General features: G+C 44.1%; 1 protein-coding gene across 1 annotated transcript in view; it reads left to right on the forward strand.

Moving 5' to 3' along the window:
• The window catches only part of LOC134936131 (complement C3-like), a 275,194-nt gene that overhangs the window by 246,496 nt on the left and 5,232 nt on the right, over positions 1-23,466 (forward strand). Inside the window, exons 25-26 of the mRNA XM_063931048.1 lie at positions 8,178-8,267; positions 13,499-13,582. Coding sequence (XP_063787118.1) covers positions 8,178-8,267; positions 13,499-13,582 — 174 coding nt within the window. The remainder of the gene's footprint in view (positions 1-8,177; positions 8,268-13,498; positions 13,583-23,466) is intronic.

The following is a 23,466-nucleotide window of genomic DNA, read 5'->3' on the forward strand; positions in this document are numbered from 1 at the left end:
CCGGTTTGGGAGCTTTGGGACTTCCCCATGAAACTAAGGACAATCCCTTGTATCCCCTAGAACATTAGAGAAAATAGGCATTTAATACCTACCAATAATTCCTTTTCTTGTAGTCCGTAGGGGATACTGGGCGCCCGCCTCTATGCTTCATTTTTGCCTGCAGGTTCTTGTATCTTTGTTGTTTGTTTCAGCGGTTGCTGTCCCTATTTTTCAAGTTGTGATTAGCTTTGCTATCCTTTTGTTCTGTTGTTGTGCTGGTTCAGAATCTCACCACTGTGCTCAGCTATTTTCCTTCTCTCGAATATGTTGGTCTCCTCGGGCACAGTTTCCTAGACTGAGTCTGGTAGGAGGGGAATAGAGGGGAGGAGCCAGCACACACGCTGAAGAATTTAAAGTGTCAAGGCTCCAAAGGACCCATCTATACCCCATGGTACTAAGAACCATCCCAGTACCCCTACAGACTATGAGAAAAGGAATTACTGATAGGTATTAAATCCCTATTATCGCCTATTGGTGGTCATTCTGAGTTGTTCGCTCGGTATTTTTCTACGCATCGCAGCGATTTTCCGCTTATTGCGCATGCGCAATGTTCGCACTGCGACTGCGCTAAGTAAATTAGCTATGCAGTTAGGTATTTTACTCACGGCTTTTTCTTCGTTCTGGTGATCGTAATGTGATTGACAGGAAGTGGGTGTTTCTGGGCGGAAACTGGCCGTTTTATGGGTGTGTGTGAAAAAACGCTACCGTTTCTGGGAAAAACGTGGGAGTGGCTGGAGAAACGGGGGAGTGTCTGGGCGAACGCTGGGAGTGTTTGTGACGTCAAACCAGGAACGACAAGCACTGAACTGATCGCAGATGCCGAGTAAGTCTGGAGCTACTCAGAAACTGCTAAGAGAGGTCTAATCGCAATATTGCGAATCCGTCGGTCGCAATTTTAAGAAGCTAAGATTCACTCCCAGTAGGCGGCGACTTAGCGTGTGCAAAGCTGCTAAAAGCAGCTCGCGAGCGAACAACTCGGAATGACCACCCTTGAGAGAAGCAGAGGAGGCGTGACCAGTGCTGTGTGGGTGTGGCCAGTGCCATGTGGGTCTGTACAGTCCTTACACTATCAGCCCCAATGTTTCCCTAAATATTTAAAACTTGAAAAAATGCATCATTTTGTGAGTAAAATAGAAACACAATTTTAATGCTTATGATATAGGACCAACAGTGTGGCCAACTGGGCAGCTGGTTATCAACATAGCATCTTGATGAATATCCAATTTTTATGTGGATCCTAGAGCTACAGTCCCATTTGCCCCACTGTTAATTAGGCCCTGACAAACACTAAGGGGTTAATTTACTAACAATCGTGTTTGGTCCAAGTTTAAACAAGGTTTGCATCACAGGGAAATGTGAGCGTTTTTCAAGATCAAACACTGTGTTTTGTGGTATGTATGCAATCGTGCTTAAAAGTGTTCATGTTCAGTCATGTTTGTGCCCGAATTGTGACGTCCTGCCTGTGAGCAATGTGTTTTGAGAAGCCTTCACAGGTCATACTGATATCTGCCGTGCTTCTCTGTGTGTGAAAATATGACCTTATTACGTGGCCTCATTTATAACACCTTAGAAAGATTCCGTTTCCAAGCCCAGTTTATTACAGTACTTTAATACAATCTTTATATGCTAATTCACAGTCTCAAGCCCCTTGCATTGGCTACTTATCAGACAGGAATGTCCTCTACCCACTCTTCTATTTGCGATTGCAATTGAGCCTTTGGCTATCACCCTCAATACCTCTCCCAGTTTAAAGGAATCTTCATTGGTGACACGACTCTTAAAGTAGCTCTATTTGCAGACAACATGTTGTTGTTCGTCTCGAATCTTGCTCAGTCCTTGCCTGCAATCATGGATATTATTAAATCATTTGGTATGTTCTCAGACCACAAACTTATAGTATGTCTGAGATCTTACAATATCTGGTACCATTGGACCTGATTCAGCTTCAGTTGCAGTTTTGCTAATTTATCTCTCTGGAAGAATACAAAGAATCTGAACCGGGTACAGTGATCCAGTTTACCAGGTAAAGCAGAATGGGGCTACTATAAGTTACACCATCACATCTCATACCTGGGTGCAACATTTGACATCATTACCAACAGGATGCACAGTCAAAAGTAGGATATTGGTACCCTAAGGGAAATATATCGACAGACCTACCCATGCAAGCAGTGTCACCCACAAGCGGTGCAGGACCAGCGAACCCAGCAATGGCACAAATTAACCCGATTACGGGTGGTCATTCCGAGTTGATCGCTCGTTATTTTTTTTTTTTTGCAACGGAGCGATTAGTCGCTAATGCGCATGCGCAATGTCCGCAGTGCGACTGCGCCAAGTAAATTTGCTATGCAGTTAGGTATTTTACTCACGGCATTACAAGGTTTTTACTTCGTTCTGGTGATCGTAATGTGATTGACAGGAAGTGGGTGTTTCTGGGCGGAAACTGGCCGTTTTATGGGAGTGTGTGAAAAAACGCTACCGTTTCTGGGAAAAACGCGGTAGTGTCTGAAGAAACGGGGGAGTGTCTTGGTAAACGCTCGGTGTGTTTGTGACGTCAAACCAGGAACGAAGCTGACTGAACTGATCGTAGTTGCCGAGTAAGTCTGGAGCTACTCAGAAACTGCTAAGAAGCGTCTATTCGCAATTCTGCTAATCTTTCGTTCGCAATTTTACTATGCTAAGATTCACTCCCAGTAGGCGGCTGCTTAGCGTGTGCAAAGCTGCTAAAAGCAGCTTGCGAGCGAATAACTCGGAATCACCCCCACAGTACATTACCTTACTACTTTGGGGCCCCATGGCTCCCAACTTACAAGGATACCCTTATCAAATAAAAAAATGAGATTAATTCGATGTTTCGACTGTATCCCTTGAGCTACCAACAACAAGTTGAAATATTAATAAGCTAACTCAGCCCTTCGGGAAGATACATTGTGGCCATTGGATGAAATGCAAAAAAAGTGGTTCAAGTACTGAAAAGTTTAGCCACCACATTTGAGATGCAGGCATTATCTGTACTAAATGTGACATTCTATGCATGCAAACTGCGACCTGAAGAAACCCTTCGCTATTACACTCTCAGCCTGCAAAATCCTTTCATGCAATACAGGCCGTAGTTGCAGAAGAAGTCAGGAAGACAGATGAAGCTCTAGTAACCCAACTTGTTGAGGGGGCCAATTGTAATGGAACCCGAATCCAACTGCGCATGCTAAAGATGCAAGTCATAAAATATTCTTTTCTGGATTTTAAAGAGGCTGCAATCAAGGTGATGGGCACTAGCGCAGATTGGGACATGGACTTTCCAGAGATTCTGGGGTTTCCTGACTGTTCATACCCACATGGAGCTAATTATTAAATCCAGACCAAACACTAAATTGGAAGGATACCATGTTGTAGGGTGTACATATGCCATCTACAGATCCTCTGCAGACTCTTTAAAAGCAAATAAAAGATTTGATGGTAGGGATGTCAGAAATGCGGAATGAAATGGACAGTTTTATAATACCAGAGACCTCTAACTCATCTGAGCCAAGGTGGAGAATGGAAAAGAGCATCTGATGATTGGTGGGAACCACCTCGAAGGAATGGAAGATGATCAATGGATCAAATTGATTTACAGGGCAAACCTATCCATCGACTGTGCAATAGGAGTGGCCATACAGCATAAGTTTGCAACTATATGGAGCCTTTAAACTCCAATACCCCAATATTCTTATTTTTTCACAAGGCTATCAGCCCCCCATCCGCCGCCCTTGGATGGGGGGGACAGCCTCGGGCTTCACCCCTGGCCCTTGGGTGGCTCCTCCAGGGTACCCCGGCCAGGGGTGACTAGTTAGTGATTTAATGCCAGGGCCGCAGGGACCTATATAAAAGTGTCCCCCGGCTGTGGCATTATGTACCTGGCTAGTGGAGCCCGGTGCTGGTACAAAACATACGGGGGACCACTACGCTTTTTGTCTCCTGTATTTTTTGCACCAGGACCAGGCACAGAGCCCGGTGCTGGTTGATCAAATATGGGGGAACCCCTGTCATTTTTTCCCCCCATATTTTTTCAACCAGGACCGGCTCAAAAAGCCCGGGGCTGGTTTTGCTTAGGAGGGGGGACCCCACGCATTTTTATTTTTTTATTTTTAACACTTTCATTTTTTTTTTTAAAGGTGCACAATGAAGCCCTGCACGGATCTCACAGATCTGGCCGAGATTCATTGTGTTAATGTCGGCAGTGTTTTACTATTCACTCCCGTAAAACACTGCCTGAATGACATCGACATCGGAAAACTCGAAAATGCAGAATACGACAGCATAGTAAATGAGTCATAAAAAATTCAAAAAGTTGCAATTTCACACATTCGATGTCATTCGTGTTTGAACTTTAACCTCATTCAGTAAATTACGAATTTTAGTAAATATACCCCTAGGAGTATACCTCAATAAGCAGTGAAGAATTTATCTTACTGTTGCAGCAGGCATCGAGAAAGCAAGGAAGGAGGCACAAAAGTATTTCTGCCTATTAGATATAGACCTATCTCATGTCTGCTTGTACTAACTGTATTACCATGCCATGCTGTGCTTGTAGCAAAAGTTCACTGACATGTCATTTCCAAAACTGCATTTTGTCACTGTTACCATACATTTCACATTAAATGGTTGATAACTGTACATTTTTTTTGTGCCCGTTATTTATATTGCCAACCCGTACTATGGATTGTTTATTCAGGACTTTTAAATGTATTGTCTTGTGTGTGAACATACAACCTTGAGGCGGGAGGTATGGGATACCCCCAGAGTGGTTTCCCATGGACTGCAGGGATTAAAAGGCATTGTAGGGGATACATTTCTGGCAGCCCACTCCATTTTACATGGAGAACACAAGATTACAGCGTGCTCTGAAGAAAGGAGGAGGACCCATTAGGACCCAACGCTGTCTGCACAGGAAGAGAACGAGGCAGCAGTGTGTGGACTGGACCCTGAAGCTGTGCAGCGTTTGTAAAGAGTGCTGCGATGCCTGCTACGAGAGTTGCATTGAGGAGTGTGGATAGCGGGCAGCATGTCTTATTGGCAGCCTGTACTGCAAGACTGCCCATGAGATGCTTCTCAAGAGAACGTGGATCATGCAGCAAGACAACGACACCAAGCACACAAGTCATACGACCAAAGAATGGTTAAAGAAGATCAAATTTCAAGTTTTGGAATAAGCCAATTGAAATGTTGTGGAAGGACCTGAAGTTAGCAGTTCATGGGAGGAAACCCACCAGCATAACAGAGTTGAAGATGTTTTGTGCGGAGAAATGGGGTAAAATTCCTCCAAGCCGATGTTCAGGACTAATCAACAATTACAGGAAACGTGCAGTTATTGCTGCCAAAGTGGGTCATACCAGATACTTTGCATGGCACATCAATCTGTAATCTCCATGATTCTAGTTTTCAAAAGTAGGCAAGTATGGTACAGGTCCTTAAAGGAACACATATGCAGACAGATTTAAAAAAATGCAATTAAGACCGAAAAAATATAAAAAAAAATTCAAGATCAACTGACATGGTGACTGACATGTTGTGGCATTTGAGGGGCAGAACATGAGTGGTGGTTGGGACCAGTATACAAAACAGGGGGGTGTCACCCCCATTTTGTATGTCTGCGTGTGTAGGGTATGCTTTTTTGGACGAAGACTACCTGACCCTGGCTGAGCAGTTAAGCCGGACATTCTGAGTATGCATGTGATTGGCATTCACAAATATGTCTTGAGTTGAGTTGGAGAATTGTGATGTAGTGTTTCTCGTATGATAGATCTTGCATTTAGTGTAACAAGCGGAGTAGGAACAGAGCAGCTCAGCGGTTTTCAGTCACATATGACTTAGCATGCTTATAACATTCAACTGCCTCATAGTGATTACAGCCAGTACCATAACTAGCGTGGTGCAGATGCATTTGGCATGTGGGCACACCGGCCGCAGAGTGTCTCCCCCTGTGTTTTGTGTGTGCCCTCCCCCCCCCCCTGCCGCCCCCACCATTCCTCCCTCCTCTTTTGTAGTGTGCAAAGTGGGCTTCCGGGTAAAGGAACCAGTAGGTACAGGGGCCGGGTACTGGGTGTTAATTACTGCTACTAAGTATACAGGACAAGACTTGTAAGTCACAGAATAATTGCTACGGGGATAGGACGCACACACACACACACACTACACCCTATTGGGGGAGGGGGAGTGGAATAAGGAGGGATGAGGAATAGGGGCTGTACCTGGTGTAATGTGTAGGGGGGAGAAATTATGATAAAGAGGAATAGGGGCTTGTAAAGTTCAAATTATTTCAAATAATAAATATTTAAATGCCAGCGTTAATATATACTGCGGACGCAAGGTGCATCTTATTACCATATACGATAAAAGTGTGATGTACGTCGCAAACACTACATCCCTTAAGAGAAAGCAAGCAGTCTAACACATTGTAGGCCGAGGTCCAACGCTCAGATATATATACATATATATATATATATATATATATATATATATATTTTTATATATATATATATATATATATATGTATATATATATATAATATTAAAAGGGTATGCATACAATATAACATATGTACAGTATATCATTCAGTTATAATATATATATATATATATATATATATATATATATATATATATATAGTTAGAGTTAGAGTTACAATTACATAAGAAGCAGATAGTTACATAAGGATCAGTTACAGCCAGCATACTTCACCCTGTCCCTCAATGCACAGTCCTCTCTATCATTGAATCTGCACTAACAGCAACTAACAGAACTTCCTAGGTGAGGGGAAATACCTATATACTGTGTATTGGGGGAGGTACATGTCTGTGTCTTCTGTTATTGGTCCAGGGAAGGGAGGTCTCTCATTCATTATGTGTTTTTGGTCAGTTCATATGCAAACAACATCTAGTTTGATGATGCAATTATAGGGGTTAGCCACTGGTTACTTTCTGCACACATGCTGTCTTTTAGGAAATCCTTTGTTCACTTTAGAATGTGGCTTCATATTCATACATTTAATCATAACTAATTGTTGCAATGTGATACAATCTACCCATAGCTATCAAATTAACACACACATTCTCCTGATTATTTTGACACTAAGCATGATATGTTTAACTTGTTCCGTTCCAATAATACATATATATCTGATGTTAAACTCAATTATATAAATACATTATAATGTCTGGTGCTTGACATGTTTAATATATGTGTTGTATGAAATATGTGTTGAATATATCTTTGTGGCTTGTCTGTGTGAATGCGTAGGCTACCATTTATCTCTGCTCATGCTGCGTGTATGCGCATGCACAGAGACCTATCTGTTTGGAGTTTGTATGTGGTGTGTATGTCATATTTTTGACTTTGACAGGCTCTTCCTGGAATTATGTATAATGTGTAGGGGCTGTACTGTGGAGTAATGTGTAAAAGGGTCTCTACCTGGCATAATGTGTAAAAGGGGCTCTTCTATGGTGTAACATGAATAAGGGGCTCAACTGTGGTGTAAAGTATATAAAGGGCTCAACTGTGGTGTAAATTATGTAAGGGGCTCTACTGTGGTGTAACCTGTATAAAGGGCTCTTCTGTTGTTTAACATGTATAAGGGGCTCTATTGTGGTGCAAAGTGTATAACGAGCTCTACTGTGTGGTGTAATTTGAATAACAGACACTACTGTGCGGTGTAATGTGACAACCGAACACTACTGTGCAGTGTAATGTAAATTGGTACTATTCTGTGGTCATACAAACTCCTATACTTGGCGCATGACTTCAACACGCACTGTCCCTATTTTAAATATGGGGGAGAGGGGACAGTAATTCTCTTTCTTGCAGGGGGCACCAAAATGTCTAGCTATGGCTCTAATTACAGCAATGCTCCTGTGTTATATTGCTGCTGCAACCAATTATAATAAACCTGTAGCAACTATCCCGAGTTTACTGTTCAAATGATTGCTGCTTTAAAAGGGTAGACTTTCCGGAATCGTGCCTACATCTCGCAGAGTGTCACATAAGCCTCATAACCAATAACCTTGTCTTCATTTTCCTTCTTCACCAACAGATGTATCTCTGTATAACATCAAAAGCCTTTAAGTAACAAGTACAATATATGTATGTTTCTCTCCTGACAGAAAAGCGCTGCACTAAATTCTACCATGTGGAAGAGGATAGTAAGCTTCTAGGAAGTATCTGCTATGGAGATGTGTGCCGCTGTGCAGAACGTAAGATACAAAGTAACACATTGTTGTGGGTGTTTAAGTGTGAATTGTGTGTATTGTTCGGATGCATTGATTACAGAACTGTAACTAAACAAAACAAAATGAAAGATGTAAGAAATTGATAACAGTTAATTATTTCAAGCAAATTAAATGGAAAAATATGTTATTCCATACAAAAGCACCCAGATAATAGTATTATGCCTTGTAATACATCTAGAGTTCCACAGGTACTTATTATAGGCCCTACACACTGGACGATTTTTTGAAAGATATGAACGATCTCGTTCATAAATGAACGAGAACTCGTTCATATCTTTCAGTGTGGAGACTTAAGCGATGAACGATGCGCGTCCCCGCGCTCGTTCATCGCTGGTCTCCCGTCGGCTGTGCATGCAGGCCAATATGGACGATCTCGTCCATATTTGCCTGCACTTCAATGCAGCCGCGTGACGGGGGGGAGTGAAGAAACTTCACTCCCCCCGTCACTGCCCCCCCGCCGCCGGGTCGCTCGTCGGCCGTATCCGCCGTCGGGCAGCTCGGCGGCGGGTCGGCCAGTGAGTAGGGCCCTTTACACACAGTATATTACTGCAAAATCCCACATACTCTATTACTAATTATTGCTCTATGGCTCAATATATAATGGTCCTAATCTAAGTTTACCACCTATTTATTTTCAGATTCCTAGGCAGGGGGCAAGGTCAGGGGGCATGGTCAGAAGTGTGGCCAAAACCACAGACTTACAGCTATTTTATTTTGCAGATATACAGCAACTTTCTTACCATTTGTTATGATTGTTGTAGATCTTCTTTGTACTGGCCCACGTAAATGTAAAGATAAGACCTGTACAACTGACTAGGAGATCTTATTGCCTTATGACAGCCACCTTTCCCTTAAAGCTTGACACTCTTACCGGTACTCAGATGCCCTCAGGACTTATGCTACTAGCAATAGTACAGGCTTAACCTCAAATGGCCAGGACCAACTACCGATGGTGGAAAGGACTCAGGAGGGCAAGAAACACGAGATAGAAGAACTCAACCAGAAAAGGCTACAAAGGATAATAAAGAGAAGAACAAGGAAGAACTGGGCAGGTATACAGGAACCCTGCGGGTGCTACTGTTGCCGTGCAGATTGCCGATCTCCAGTGCTTGGCCTGGTTTGAAGACTGATAATGATCCGCTGAAAAACAAGAGTATCAGAACACTGTCTGGCAGGGGGATCCGGTCTGAAGATCGACAGTATCTAGGTCGACAATGTGTAGGTCGACCACTATAGGTCGACAGTCACTAGGTCGACATGGATGGAAGGTCGACAGGGTTTCTAGGTCGACATGCGCTAGGTCGACAGGTCTAAAGGTTGACATGAGTTTTTCAAAATGTTTTCTTTTTTTAAATTTTTTCATACTTAACGATCCACGTGGACTACGAGTGGAATGGTAATCAGTGCCGAGCGAAGCGAAGGCACCATGCCCGAAGCATGGCGAGCGAAGCGAGCAATGCGAGGGGACGCGGAGCACTAATTTGGGATCCCGGTCACTCTACGAAGAAAACAACCCAAAAAAAATAATCCTCATGTCGACCTAGAAACCCTGTCGACCTTCCATCCATGTCGACCTAGTGACTGTCGACCTATAGTGGTCGACCTAAACATTGTCGAACTAGATACTGTCGATTTGATGAACCACACCCCTGGCAGGCATGGGGTACATAGGTCCTGGAGATGGTAACACTGCTGACCATTTGGGCTGGGTTTGCAGGCTAGATATTTATTTGCAGAGTCGCAGGTGTGTCAGGAAACACTCGCTGACAGGCTAGGTGAGCAGATATCCTGTAGATGGTATAGCGCAATGCAGATTGTAGATGTCAATTTTCAACCAGGTTTGCAAAGGAGCAGACTGGAAATAACTTAGAGGGTGATGATAAACAGATCAGGCATACTAAATAACTGTGACAAGAATAAGGGTCTAGAAATATCCAAGTTACATATACTGAGTGACAAAGGCTCTCGCAGGTAACAGAGGACTATAACCAGCAAGGTGAAATAGGTGTGTTTTGGAAACATAGGAACTCAGAACCAATCCGGAGGCCCACTGTGACCAGCCTCCTCCAATAACTCATTCACTGCAGCTGGAGCATTGCACGTCCCTATCTCCTGCCCACAACTCCACATGTCTGCCCGGCGTCCCCGTTGCCTGGACGACCATCAAGGATGCTGCTGTACAGAAGCGATATGACGTCCCGTTCAAATAGCAACAACTCAAAACAGTACCCCCCCCCCCCCTTTGAAGAGAGTTCAAGGAACCCTTAGAACCAGGCTTCCACGGAAATTCTTTAAAGAAGGCTCTTCAACCTTGGTGCATGTAACAATTTTTGTGGCACCCAAGACTGCTATTCAGGGCTGTAGTCCTTCCAATGGACCAGAAACTTGACTTGTCCATGTACACATTTAGAGTCTAGGATCTTCTCCACCACAAATTCCACTTGATTCTGGACCAACACTGGAGATGGCCTCTGACCACTACCCATTCTAAACTTGGAAAACAGAAACACTTGTTTAAGAAGTGAACAATAAAATACAGTATTGATTCTTAGAGACCTGGGCAAACAAAGATGGAAGGCCACTGGGTTAATTTGTCCAATGATTCGGAAAGGGACAATTAATCTTGGTCCCAGCTTTTGAGATGGTTGCCGAAGTTTGACATGCCACTTAGACCACACCATGTCCCCAACCTTGAATTTACACAACCTTCTATGTCTGTCAGAAAAAATCCTTGGAACGAAATTATGCTGTGATTGATGCAACTTTTTCCAGATGTTTCTCAATCGTGACCCCAGGCTAAAGGATGACATCCCGTGTTGAACAAAATAAGAGGCATTAGGTATCAAAGGACTATAACCAGCAATGTGAAACAGGGGTGTCTTGGGAGATACAGGGCATTAGAACCAATCTGGAGGCCCGCTGAGACCAGCCCCCTCTAATCACTCATTCACTGCAGCTGGAGTGATGCACATCCCTGCTGCCTGCCCACAAACCCCTTGCGGCCGCCCGGCGTCCCCATTGCCTAGGAGACCATTGGGGAAGCCACTGGGCCTGAGCGCTTTGACGTCCCAGTTGCCTAGCAACGACTGAGACTAGCACAGAGCTGCCGGAGTGGCTCGTAACACCATTCTAATAAATAAAAAAATATGGATATATGGGCCGGGATGCAATGCATACTTACCGGCTTTCTAACTGCCTCCTGGAGGGGGCTTGAATTGCATCATAGCCTCGTCCTCCTTCCGGTCTATGAGCGGGGGGGGGGGGGGGGGGGTGCAGGTGGATGCAGGGGGAGTGCAGGTGGGTCGAGGGGAAGTTGCCATCTGACCATCTTCTTGAGACTTGACTTCTCCAGATAGGGGGGGGCTGGGAGTACCACCGTCTTTTTGGGTGTAAGTATGATGTGACAGGAGCAAAGTTTGTAAAATGGTCCATGAAAAGTCAGATGTTTTCAATTCTCAACAAGGGTGTCCGGTAAAAAGTTGGATGCAGATGTGTTCCCCATGTTAAACATACAACTCGGCTGATGTCAAGGAGTCCGAGTTTGAAAATCTCACACAAAACAGCTCTACAATTTTGGACATGAATAGAGCTGTTTTTTTGTGGGTGAGTTGTATTTGACAGTGTTGAAAATCAATTACAAGTACACAATTACAGCACATTTACAACAAATAATTTGTTTTAAATCATTTCTGACCTTAAAAAAAAAAATACTGTGATCTCTCAAAATAGTCAATTTACTGTACATGTAATTTATGCACATTTTTCCCTGGAAAATGCATCTTAGATGCAAAACTATGCAAATACGACGCACAAGCAGCTTTTGCTGATTAAAATGATATGTGGCATGCCTATATTCTGTGTTTAGTTGTAGCTGTAGCTGTATCTGCACATGAAATGTTTTGCTACAGTGTTTCCCAGCCAAACACTGTAACATAATTAGGTATGCCGATACAGCTGCTATTGAACACAGAATATAGCCATGAAGCATATCATTTTAATCTGCATAAACTGCTTGTGCATCCTGGGGCACTGGGGTCTATTTAGAGTGTGTGATGCTTCAATCGTGGGACTTTCGGTTACCAATGGATGACTTTCTATCACTGTACAACTGTTAAAATAGCAGATGCTTTCCGGTTGATCTGAAAAAGTCAGACGCTACCTGGTCTACAAATCCTATGAGAGGTCAGATCCGGTTTGCATTGGGAGTGTAAAAGATGCACGCCATTACATTGACCGAGTTCCAGGAAAAAGTTGCACGTTATAATTAGAGATGAGCGGATTCGGTTTTACTCGGTTTTACTCGGTTCTCAAAACCGAATCTTATTGGCTCACGGATGTCACGTGTTTTGGATAGCCAATAAGATTCGGTTTTGAGAACCGAGTAAAACCGAGTAAAACCGAATCCGCTCATCTCTAGTTATAATGTCCGAGTTTGGGCGACTTTTTACCCAGATGCAAAACTGAGCTCCCATTGCACCTCGGCCTTGGCATCAGATGTCATCCACATGCCCCTGTATATGCCGTTAGAGCCCTAATGGGTGTGTGAAGGACTCCTCCCCTTCATACACCATATATGCCATCAGAGCCCGTACACGTATATCATATACCTTCAGAGCCCGTACATGCACAGTACATTATATGCAATCAGAGCCCACACATGTCCCTACACATACAAGAGCTCTCTAAAGCATTCAGACCTTTCTAATTATGCCCATTTATATACCAGAGGTCGAGACCCTCATGCTCCTATATACATCATGATCAGATCCCCCTCATGACCAACATATATATGCCATCAGAGCCCTGTACTGCATGCCCTTGGCATAAGTACAATGGACACAGTAGTACAATTGTAGCCAAGATTGCGGTGGCTTGCAGAGGCAGTGGTGCACTCACTGTGTGACAGGATATCAGGTCAGATCGGAGGGGGGAGGGGTGCGGAGTGACAGGGAGCCCAACAGACTAGAGGTATTTCCGTTTACAGACACTGCTCATACAGGATTCTCAGACCTCCAGACTCCAGAGCCTGAATTCCAGACTGTCCAGAGTAATCCCAGAAGGATGGTAACCCTATGCTAATTGCATTGATAAACACATCTCTGTATAAGAGGCATCGCACATTACTTTTTAAATATTTGCATTGTTTGTTACTAATATACCTTTACACATTGATGACTTGATTTTCTTTCTTGCAGAAAATTGTTTTATGCAGCAACAACTGGATAAAGTTACTGCCAAAGCACGATTAGATGCGGCATGTGAAGGGTCTGTGGACTATGGTGAGATTGTTATAATATCATTATCATATCATTATGCATATGGAAGCTGACTCCAAACAACAAAGATATAGGCCCTCATTCCGAGTTGATCGGTCGCAAGGCGAATTTAGCAGAGTTACACACGCTAAGCCTACGCCTACTGGGAGTGTATCTTAGCTTCTTAAAATTGCGACCGATGTATTCGCAATATTGCGATTACAAACTACTTAGCAGTTTCTGAGTAACTTCAACCTTACTCTGCCTGTGCGATCAGTTCAGTGCTTGTCGTTCCTGGTTTGACGTCACAAACACACCCAGCGTTCGCTCAGACACTCCCCCGTTTCCTCGGCCACTCCTGCGTTTTTTCCGGAAACGGTAGCGTTTTCATCCACACGCCCATAAAACGCCGTGTTTCCGCCCAGTAACACCCATTTCCTGTCAATCACATTACGATCGCCGGTGCGAAGAAAAAGCCGTGAGTAAAAATACTATCTTCATTGTTAAATTACTTGGCGCAGTCGCAGTGCGAATATTGCGCATGCGTACTAAGCGGATTTTCATTGCGATGCGATGAAAAATACCGACCGATCAACTCGGAATGAGGGCCATAGCCCTCTATGAATTTGATAGTCTATTAGTCACTTATGACTTCATTCAGAGATAGACAGAAATCCTCTTATGACTATGATCCTGTTTGCAGTGGATCTGCAAATATATGCTAATGCCAAAGGGGATCATTCCGAGTTGATCACTAGCTGAATTTGTTCGCTGAGCAGCATTGAGGCTAAAAAACAGCACTTCTGCGTATGTGGCGCAATGCGCACAACGTAGTTTCACACAGGGTCTAGCGATGCTTTTCAGTCGCACTGGCTACCGCAGAGTGATTGACATGAAGTGGGCATTTCTGGCTGGCAACTGACCGTTTTCAGGGAGTGTTCGGAAAAACGCAGGCGTGCCAGGAAAAACGCAGGCGTGCCAGGAAAAACGCAGGCGTGGCTGAGAGAACGCAGGGCGTGTTTGTGACGTCAAATCCAGAACTGAATGGTCTGAAGTGATCGCAAGCGCGGAGTAGGTTTTGAGCTACTCTAAAACTGCACTTTTTTGTTTTGGTAGCCGTTTTGCGATGGAAGCGTTCGCACTATTGCAAAGCTAATATACACTCCCAGAGGTGCGGCAGCTTAGCGTTTGCACGGCAGCGAAAATCTGCTAGCGAGCGATCAACTCGGAATGACCCCCAAAGTCTCATGGACATGTACAGTAATGCCCACTGGCTGACTCTCTAATCTTGCGTACAGAACATGTAATATACTTCGTAACATTGTGCTTCTAATGAGCCTATAGTGCAGCATATTCCATTGCACTTTACAATTGGGGCAAGAGTAATAGAACAAAGCTTGGTAATAACAGACAGACCTAGAGGTAGGAGGACCCTGCTCACAAGCTTAGAATCTATAGGGAAATAGGCATTGATACACAAGGGTAAGTGCTACCTATTGCATAATGGTCCTGCCAGATTGCAAAGGTTCTTAATGGTCTGTATGATATGATCACCCAGCAATGTAGGCCAAGGGTCAGTAGGATGTGAAAGTGAAGAAAGAAAAAAATGTGACGTTGTGTGTGGACTGTACACAAGGCTGTAATTAGATAGGAGACATTGAAGGTTACGTGGGTGTGCCCACTTGAAGGTTTGGAGACTAGAGGCGAGTCTTATTGTGCATCGGAGGGCATTCCACAGAGTGTGTGCAGCCCGGAAGAAGTCCTGTAATTTTGAGTTGGAGCAAGTACTGCGTGTGGATAAGGGATGCAGATCCTGTGCAGACCAGAGAGGTCGGGTAGGGAGATATTTTATGTATATATGTAGGCGCAGTTTGGTTAATAGCCGTGTATGTAAGGAAAAGTACAGATGGAGCCTCCGTTATATTCCCCTGCCTAGTCTCAGGCATGCGCTTCCGGCGTAACTAGGCAAATCGTCTGCCTAGTCACGCCGGGAGGGCACAGAGACGCTCCCATTTAGAGCGTTTCTGTCCGGGTGTATGGACGGGATGCTCTCCATTCAAGTGAATGGGGCGCGTCTCCATTCAGGCGTGAGCGCCCATCCTGACGGAGATGCTCACAGTGACTAGGTGCGCCCAGGCGGGCGTTCCTACTCACACACGGAGCAAAGATAACGGAGGCTCCATCTGTATTTTATATTGAATACGGTAGAATACTGGTAACTAATGGAGGGACTGACAGAGTGGATCTGCAGACGATGAACGTCTAGCGAGGAAGACTAGCCTCGCAGCTACATTCAAAATGGATTGTAGTGTTGAGAGTCCATTTTTGGGAAGACCAGTAAGAAGACTATTGCAATAATCATTGCGGGAGATAATGAGTGCATGGATTAGAGTTTTTGTAGTGTCTTGTGTAAGATATAATCATATTTTGGATAGGTTTCTTAGAGGTATGTAACATGATTTCTCTTACGTCCTAGAAGACGGGTCCACTAGGAGCCACTGGCACTTTAAGAGTTTAATAGTGTGGGCTGGCTCCTCCCTCTATGCCCCTCCTATCAGACTCGGTTTAGAAAATGTGCCTGGAGGAGCCGGTCACAGCTAGGGAAACTCCTAGGAGTTGTCTTAGTTTTATTGTTTTCTAGAGTTTGTTATTTTACAGGAAGGCTGCTGGCAACAGCCTCCCTGCTTCATGGGACTTAGGAGGGGAGGGGGGGAGCAGGAACCAACTTAATGGAGAGTTAATGGTTCTCTACTCCGCTGACAGGACACTGAGCTCCTGAGGGTACTGATCGCAAGCCCATGAGGCGACCGCTCACTCCCGCGGCACGGCCGCCACCCCCTTACAAAGCCAGAAGATAGAAGAGTGGTGAGTACAGCGCCGGTGTCCTGGTTAGCGGGTCACCGGCGGGTATGGCGGCACAAAGGTTGGAGCGCAGCTCCGACAGGCTGCACTCCTGAAAGGCTCAGCAACATGCACATGTAGACACTTGAAGGGCGTCCTGAGCCAGCGCATTAACCCTACACTGGTCACATAGTTATCAGGGGCTAATCCCATTGTTAACACACAAAACCCTCAGGCCAGTATAAAGAAAAAGTGCGGGAGCCATGCGCCATTACAGGGGCGGGGCTTCCTCTCAGAGCGGATCCAGCACTCACCAGCGCCATTTTCTCCCTGCAGATCATAAGACAAGGACGCTAACGGGGAGCGCTGCCCTCCACATAACTCCAGCAATACCTCTGTGGTACCAGGGTGTTATAGACAGGGGGGGGGGGGAGTGTGATAACAATACCAACTACCCTATTAAGGTTATCTAGTTAGCGCCGGGCTTTTATCATAATAACAGCCTACAGAGGCGCAGTGTGGTTGGCTCCTTATACTTTGTGACTCTCTGAAGGTACTTCGGGGAAACTGTGTCCTACATTTTCCTGTGTGTGTGTGTGTGTGTGTGTGTGTGTGTGTGTGTGTGTGTGTGTGTGTGTGTGTTTGCAAATCCCACATTACCTTGTCTAAGGGCTCTGTGTCCTGTGCTGCAGAGTGTTTATCTTCTCCTGAGGAGTCTATTCCATGTACTCAGGATTGCAATATACTTTTTCAGCCTTCTGAATCCGAACCCGCATGGGTGGATTCTTTAAGGGGGATGATATCCCAGATTTCAACAAGGACTTCACATACTGAGAAAGTGACACAGTTTTTGAGAAAATCTGTGGAGGGTTTGAAGTATTCAGCCCCCACTACTTCGTCATAAACCCCACCTACATACCCGCAAAAACGTACACTTGCCCAGATAATGCAATCTGACAGTGATACCGACTCTGATGCAGGGAATGGTGATGGGGATATGCAGAGGGTATGCATCCCTTGCTAAAGGGGTGCAACCAATGATTGAAGCCATTTGGGATGTTTTGCATATTTCTGAGAAGGTACCTGAGCAGGAAGAGGAAACGTATTTTACCGTAAATAAGAAATCCTTGCTTACCTTCCCTGCTTCTAAGGAGTTAAACTCCTTGTTTGAAAAATCCTGGGAAAACCCAAAGAAAAGATTCCAGATCCCTAAAGGAATTCTCATTGCTTTCCCTTTCCCTGAAGAGGACAGGAAGAAGTGGGAAAACCCACCTATAGTAGATGCTTCTGTATCTAGGTTGTCAAAAAACCTGTCCCTGGTTCAACCGCCTTAAAGGAGCCGGCTGACTGCAAGATTGATACTACGCTCAAATCACTATACACTGCTACAGGCATGGCTTTTAGGCCCACTATTACTTGTGTGTGGATTTCTAAAGCCATAGTAAAGTGGTCACGCACATTACTGGAGGAAGTAGATATTATGGATAGGAGGGACATTGACTTGTTTTTACATCACATACAGGATTCTGCAGGTTTCATGATTCAAAGATTTCAGTCACGTCTGGGCGTCATCGTGCCTAGACACCTGAGTAAAAGATATTATTGCCCAGGGGTTCAGACTGGAGTTTCAGGAACGCCCACCTCACAGATTCTTCAAATCAGGCTTATCAGCTTCGCTGACAGAAAGTACTATCTTACAGGAAGCCATTCAAAAGTTGGTACGAACAAATGTAATTGTTCCAGTTCCACCTCACCTAACACACAAGGGTTATTACTCAAACCTGTTTGTGGTACCGAAACCGGATGGTTCCGTAAGGCTGAACCTGAAGTCATTGAACCCCTACTTGAGGGTATTCCAATTCAAGATTGAGTCTCAGAGCGGTGATCTCAGGTCTGGAGGAGGGGGAATTCCTAGAATATCCCTGGATATCAAGGATGCGTATCTTCACATTCCGATCTGGCCGCCTCACCAGGCCTATCTATGGTTTGCACTACAGGACTGTCACTATCAATTCCAGACATTGCCATTTGGTCTCTCCACAGCACCGAGGGTGTTCACCAAGGTCATGGCAGAGATGATGCTCCTTCTCCGCAAGCAGGGAGTGAACATAATTCTATATCTGGATGATCTGATAAAGGCAGCTTCCAGGGAGAGGCTTCTGCAAAGTATTGCTCTCTCAACTCAACTACTCCAGGATCATGGGTGGATCCTGAACCTTTCAAAGTCACATTTGGAGCTGACAAGGAGACTGCCCTTCCTGGAGATGATACTCGACACGGAAGTGCAGAGGGTGTTTCTACCGGTGGAGAAAGCGTTGGTGATCCAATCAATGGTCCATGATGTCCTGAGGCCAGCCCGGGTATCGGTTCATCAGTGCATTCGCCTTCTGGGAAAGATGGTAGCCTCCTACGTAGCTCTACAGTATGGAAGATTCCATGCAAGGTTCTTCCAGCTGGATCTCCTGGACAAGTGGTCGGGATCATATCTTCACATGCACCAGCGGATACGCCTTTCGCCGAAAGCCAGAATTTCACTCCTCTGGTGGCTGCAAACTTTTCACCTACTCGAGGGCCGCAGGTTTGGGATTCAGAATTGGTTTCTTCTAACCACGGATGCAAGTCTCAGAGGTTGGGGTGCAGTCACCCATAGAGAAAACTTCCAAGGAAAGTGGTCAAGTCAGGAATCTATCCTTCCAATAAACATTCTGGAACTAAGGACCATATACAACGGCCTTCTACAAGCGGCACATCTTCTGCAAGATCAAGCCATTCAGGTTCAGTCAGACAACGTCACGGAGGTGTCCTACATAAACTGACAGGGCGGAACGAAGAGCAGAGCTGCAATGTCAGAGGTAACAAGAATCCTCCTCTGGGGAGAAAGGCATGCGGTGGCACTGTCGGCGATCTTCATTCCGGAAGTGGGAAGCAGACTTCCTCAGCAGACACGATCTCCATCCAGGAGAATGGGGCCTCCTCCCGGAGGTATTCACAGAGGTAACAAGCTGATGGGGTGTAACTTAGATAGACATGATAGCCTCTCGCCTCACCAAGAAGCTTCGGAGGTACTGTTCCAGGTCTAGAGACCCACAAACAGTGGCAGCGGATGCCCTGGTAACGCCGTGGGTGTTCCAGTCAGTGTATGTGTTCCCTCCACTTCCAAGAAGTTTCCAATGGTGGAGTTTCAACTAGGATGTTTTCTCCTTTTTCTACAAGCAAGTGTGGATGTGGGCCTACGATTGGGCTCCATCAAGGTCCAGATTTCGGCTTTGTCCATTTTCTTCCAGAAACAATTTCCTGCTCTCCCTGAGGTTCAAACATTCTTGAAAGGAGTTCTGCACATCCAACCACCCTTTGTGCCTCCTACGGAACCTTGGAATCTTAATGTGATGCTGCAGTTCCTGCATTCGGATTGGTTCGAACCTTTACAGGAGGTGGACATAAAGTTTCTTAAATGGAAGGCGGTCACACTGTTGGCATTGGCTTCTGCACGACGTGTGTCAGAATTGGGGGCATTGCCGCACAAGAGCCCCTACTTGATTGTCCATGAGGATAGAGCTGAGCTCAGAACGCATCAGCAATTTCTTCCACAGGTTGTGTCGGCTTTTCATATCTACCAACCTATTGTGGTGCCAGCGGCTACTGACACCTCAATTTCCTCAAGGTCCTTGGATGTTGTGAGGGCTTTGAAAATATATGTGAAGAGAACTACTCGTCACAGGAAGTCGGACGCACTACTTGTCCTTTATGATCCCTACAAAATTGGGTGTCCTGCTTCTAAGCAATTTCTTGCTGGATCAGGCTTACTTTGCAGCATGCTTATTCTACGGCAGGATTGCTGATTCCAAAATCTGTTCAGGCCCACTCTACCCGTAAAGAGGGTTCTTCCTGGGCAGCTGCCGAACGGCTACTTGGTCGGGGTCAAACACGTTTGCTAAATTCTACAAGTTCAATACTTTGGCCTCTGAGGACCTAAAGTTTGGCCAATCTGTTCTGCACTCTCCCTCCCGTACTGGGAGCTTTGGTACATCCCCATGGTACTAAATGGACCCCAGCATCCTCTAGGACATAAGAGAAAATAGGATTTTATATACCTACCAGAAAATACTTTTCTCGTAGTCCGTAGAGGATATTCCTGCATTGTTACTTGGTTAAGTATTGTTGGTTCAGTATTTGCTGAGTCGTTTCAAGTTGGTTAGCTTGGCTTTCCTTTTCTTATGTGTGAGCTGGTGTGTATTTCCTTCTCTTGAAGTATGTCCATCTCCTCGGGCACAGTTTCTAGACTGAGTCTGATAGGAGAGGCCTAGAGGGAGGGGCCATCCCACACTATTAAACTCTTAAAGTGCAAGTGGCTCTTAGTGGACTCGTCTATACCCCATGGTACTAAATGGACTTCAGCATCCTCTACGGACTACGAGAAAAGGATTTACCGGTCGGTATATAAAATCCTATTTTTATTGAATGTGGGGAACAAAGGACAGTTCAGAGTCAATAATGACACCTAGGCAGCGAGCTTGTGGTGTAGGGTTGATTGTTGAGTTATCAGGTTGGTAACTTTTATTTGCTGGTGGAAATATAATTAATTCTGTCTTGGAAATATTAAGTTTGAGGTGGCGAGATGACATCCAAGATAAAATGGCAGAAAGGCCTTCAGTGACATGGCCCAATACAGATGGTGACAAATCTGGGGAGGATAGGTAGATTTGAATATCATTTGCATACAGATGATACTGAAATCTGAAAGAGCTGATTAGTTTGCCTAGAAATGTTGTATAGATTGAGAAAAGCAGAGGACCCAAGACTGAGCTTTGCGGTACTCCAACTAATACAGGTTGCAAAGTGGAGGTGGAATCCGGAAAAAAAAATGAACACTGAAAGAGCGATTAGATAGGTAGGTTGAGAACCAAGAAAGGGTTGTGCCCTGGAGACCTAGGGATTGCAGTGTTGGTATGAGAAGAGAGTGGTCGACAATGTCAGAGGCAGCAGACAGATCAAGGAGAATAAGAAGTGAGTAATGGCCTTTAGATTTAGCAATGAGCAGATCATTCACTACCTTAGTCAGTGCTGTTTCTGTGGAGTGTTGGGCACGAAATCCTGACTGAAGTGAGTCCAATAAGTTGTGTGAGTTAAGAAAGTGTGTGGGGCGAGTGTAGGCATTGTAGCTTGGAGGGGCATGGGAGCTGAGAAATGGGATGGTAATTTGAGAAAGAGTTAGGGTCAGAATTTAGTTATTTTCAGAATGGGAGTAATCACTGCATGTTTGAACAGGGATGGATAGATACCAGCAGACTGGGAGAGATTAGAGACATTAGTTAAGATTGTGATGAAAAAAACACCAAGTGAGTCCTGGCGCCAATCCGAAAAAAGCTCAGTAGTTTTAAATAGTTATTTAATTAGTAGTTTGCCTGCTGCTCTTCACTATCAAAAGGGGCTACTCAACCCTTCAAATCTAAACACCACAAAAACAAAGTACAGATAGCACTGGCAAAACTAATTAAAAATATAATTTTATTTATTATTAAATTGAATTTTTAACACTAGTTTACTTTAAAATATAAAAAAATAGTATCTCTATATAAACCTTTATAGCTGGTTTTCATATAAACATAAAACAATTAATTTCCCAATGGCACATATTTAAACAGACAATTAGTCTACATACATTTAATACAAACACACAGATTTCTCTTGCAAACGTCTTAGAACAGAACTCTACAGATAAGCTATGTTATATGCTTTGTATCCACATGTAGATCAGGTGTTGATACTTTAGCACATTGTTGCCACAGAATGTCCTGTAACAAGTATTTGATACTTTTTAATAGTATAGAGTCTGTCCAGAAAGAATGTTGTTTAAACAGTTCAACAGCTGTGTCGTTTTTGCAGATATTATATTATGTTTTTTTCTGCCAGGCATTGAAGAGTTAATCGTCATATAAAACTCACAGCAGTTTCTTGGCAGACTCTTTTTTATGAAAAGCAATTGATGCATAACATGGCCATGTAAGTAAATATACAGTATGTATATTACCACATCCACCTTCTGGGTCTGTATACAATTCCTTATCTCCCGGCTGTGGCGCTCCAAACCTTTCCGCGAGCCTTATCCGGAGGTTTAATGGCCAATCCCAGTAATGAACCAGGTTACTTCTACATAGCTCACCAGCAAGGTTTCAGGATACTACTTAAGAGACGCGTTTCCCCGTCTACAGTATATAGTGTATCGGTCAATTGACTGAGGAAGCCACTGATACACTATATAGGCGGGGAAACGCATCTCTTAAGTAGTATCCTGAAACCTTGCTGGTGAGCTACGTAGAAGTAACCTGCTTCATTACTCATTACTGGGATTGTCCATTAAACCTCCAGATAAAGCTCGCTGAAAGGTTTGGAGCACCAGAGCCAGGAGATAAGGAATTGTATACAAACCCAGAAGGAGGATGTGGTAATATACATATATTTACTAATATGGCCATGTTATGCAGCAATTGCTTTTCATAAAAAAAGTCTGCCAAGAAACTGCTGTGAGTTTTATATGATGATTAACACTTCAATGCCTGGCAGAAAAAAACATAATATAATATCTGCAAAAATGACACAGCTGTTTCACTGTATAAACAACTTTCTTTCTGGATACAGACTCTATACTATTAAGTATCACTTGTTACAGGAAATTCTGTGGCAATAATGTGCTAAAGTATCAACACCTGATCTACATGTGGATACAAAGTATATAACTGAGCTTAGCTGCAGAGTACTGTTCTGTTTGCAAGATAAATCTATGTGTTTGTATTAAATGTACGTAGACCAATTGTTTAAATATGTGCCATTGGGAAATTAATTGTTTTATGTTTACATAAAAAACAGCTATAAAGGTTTATAGAGAGATACAATTTTTTTATATATTTTAAAGTAAACCAGTGTTAAAAATTAAATGTAAAAATAAATAAAATAATATTTTTAATTAGTTTTGCCAGCGCTATCTGTACTTTGTTTTTGTAGTGTTAAGATTGGGATGAGTACACGAGACAGAGCTTTACTTATTTGTGAGGGTACAGAGTCAAGAGGAG

This window comes from Pseudophryne corroboree, chromosome 6 (genome assembly GCF_028390025.1).
Source record: "Pseudophryne corroboree isolate aPseCor3 chromosome 6, aPseCor3.hap2, whole genome shotgun sequence".
NCBI classification, from domain to species: Eukaryota; Metazoa; Chordata; class Amphibia; order Anura; family Myobatrachidae; genus Pseudophryne; species Pseudophryne corroboree.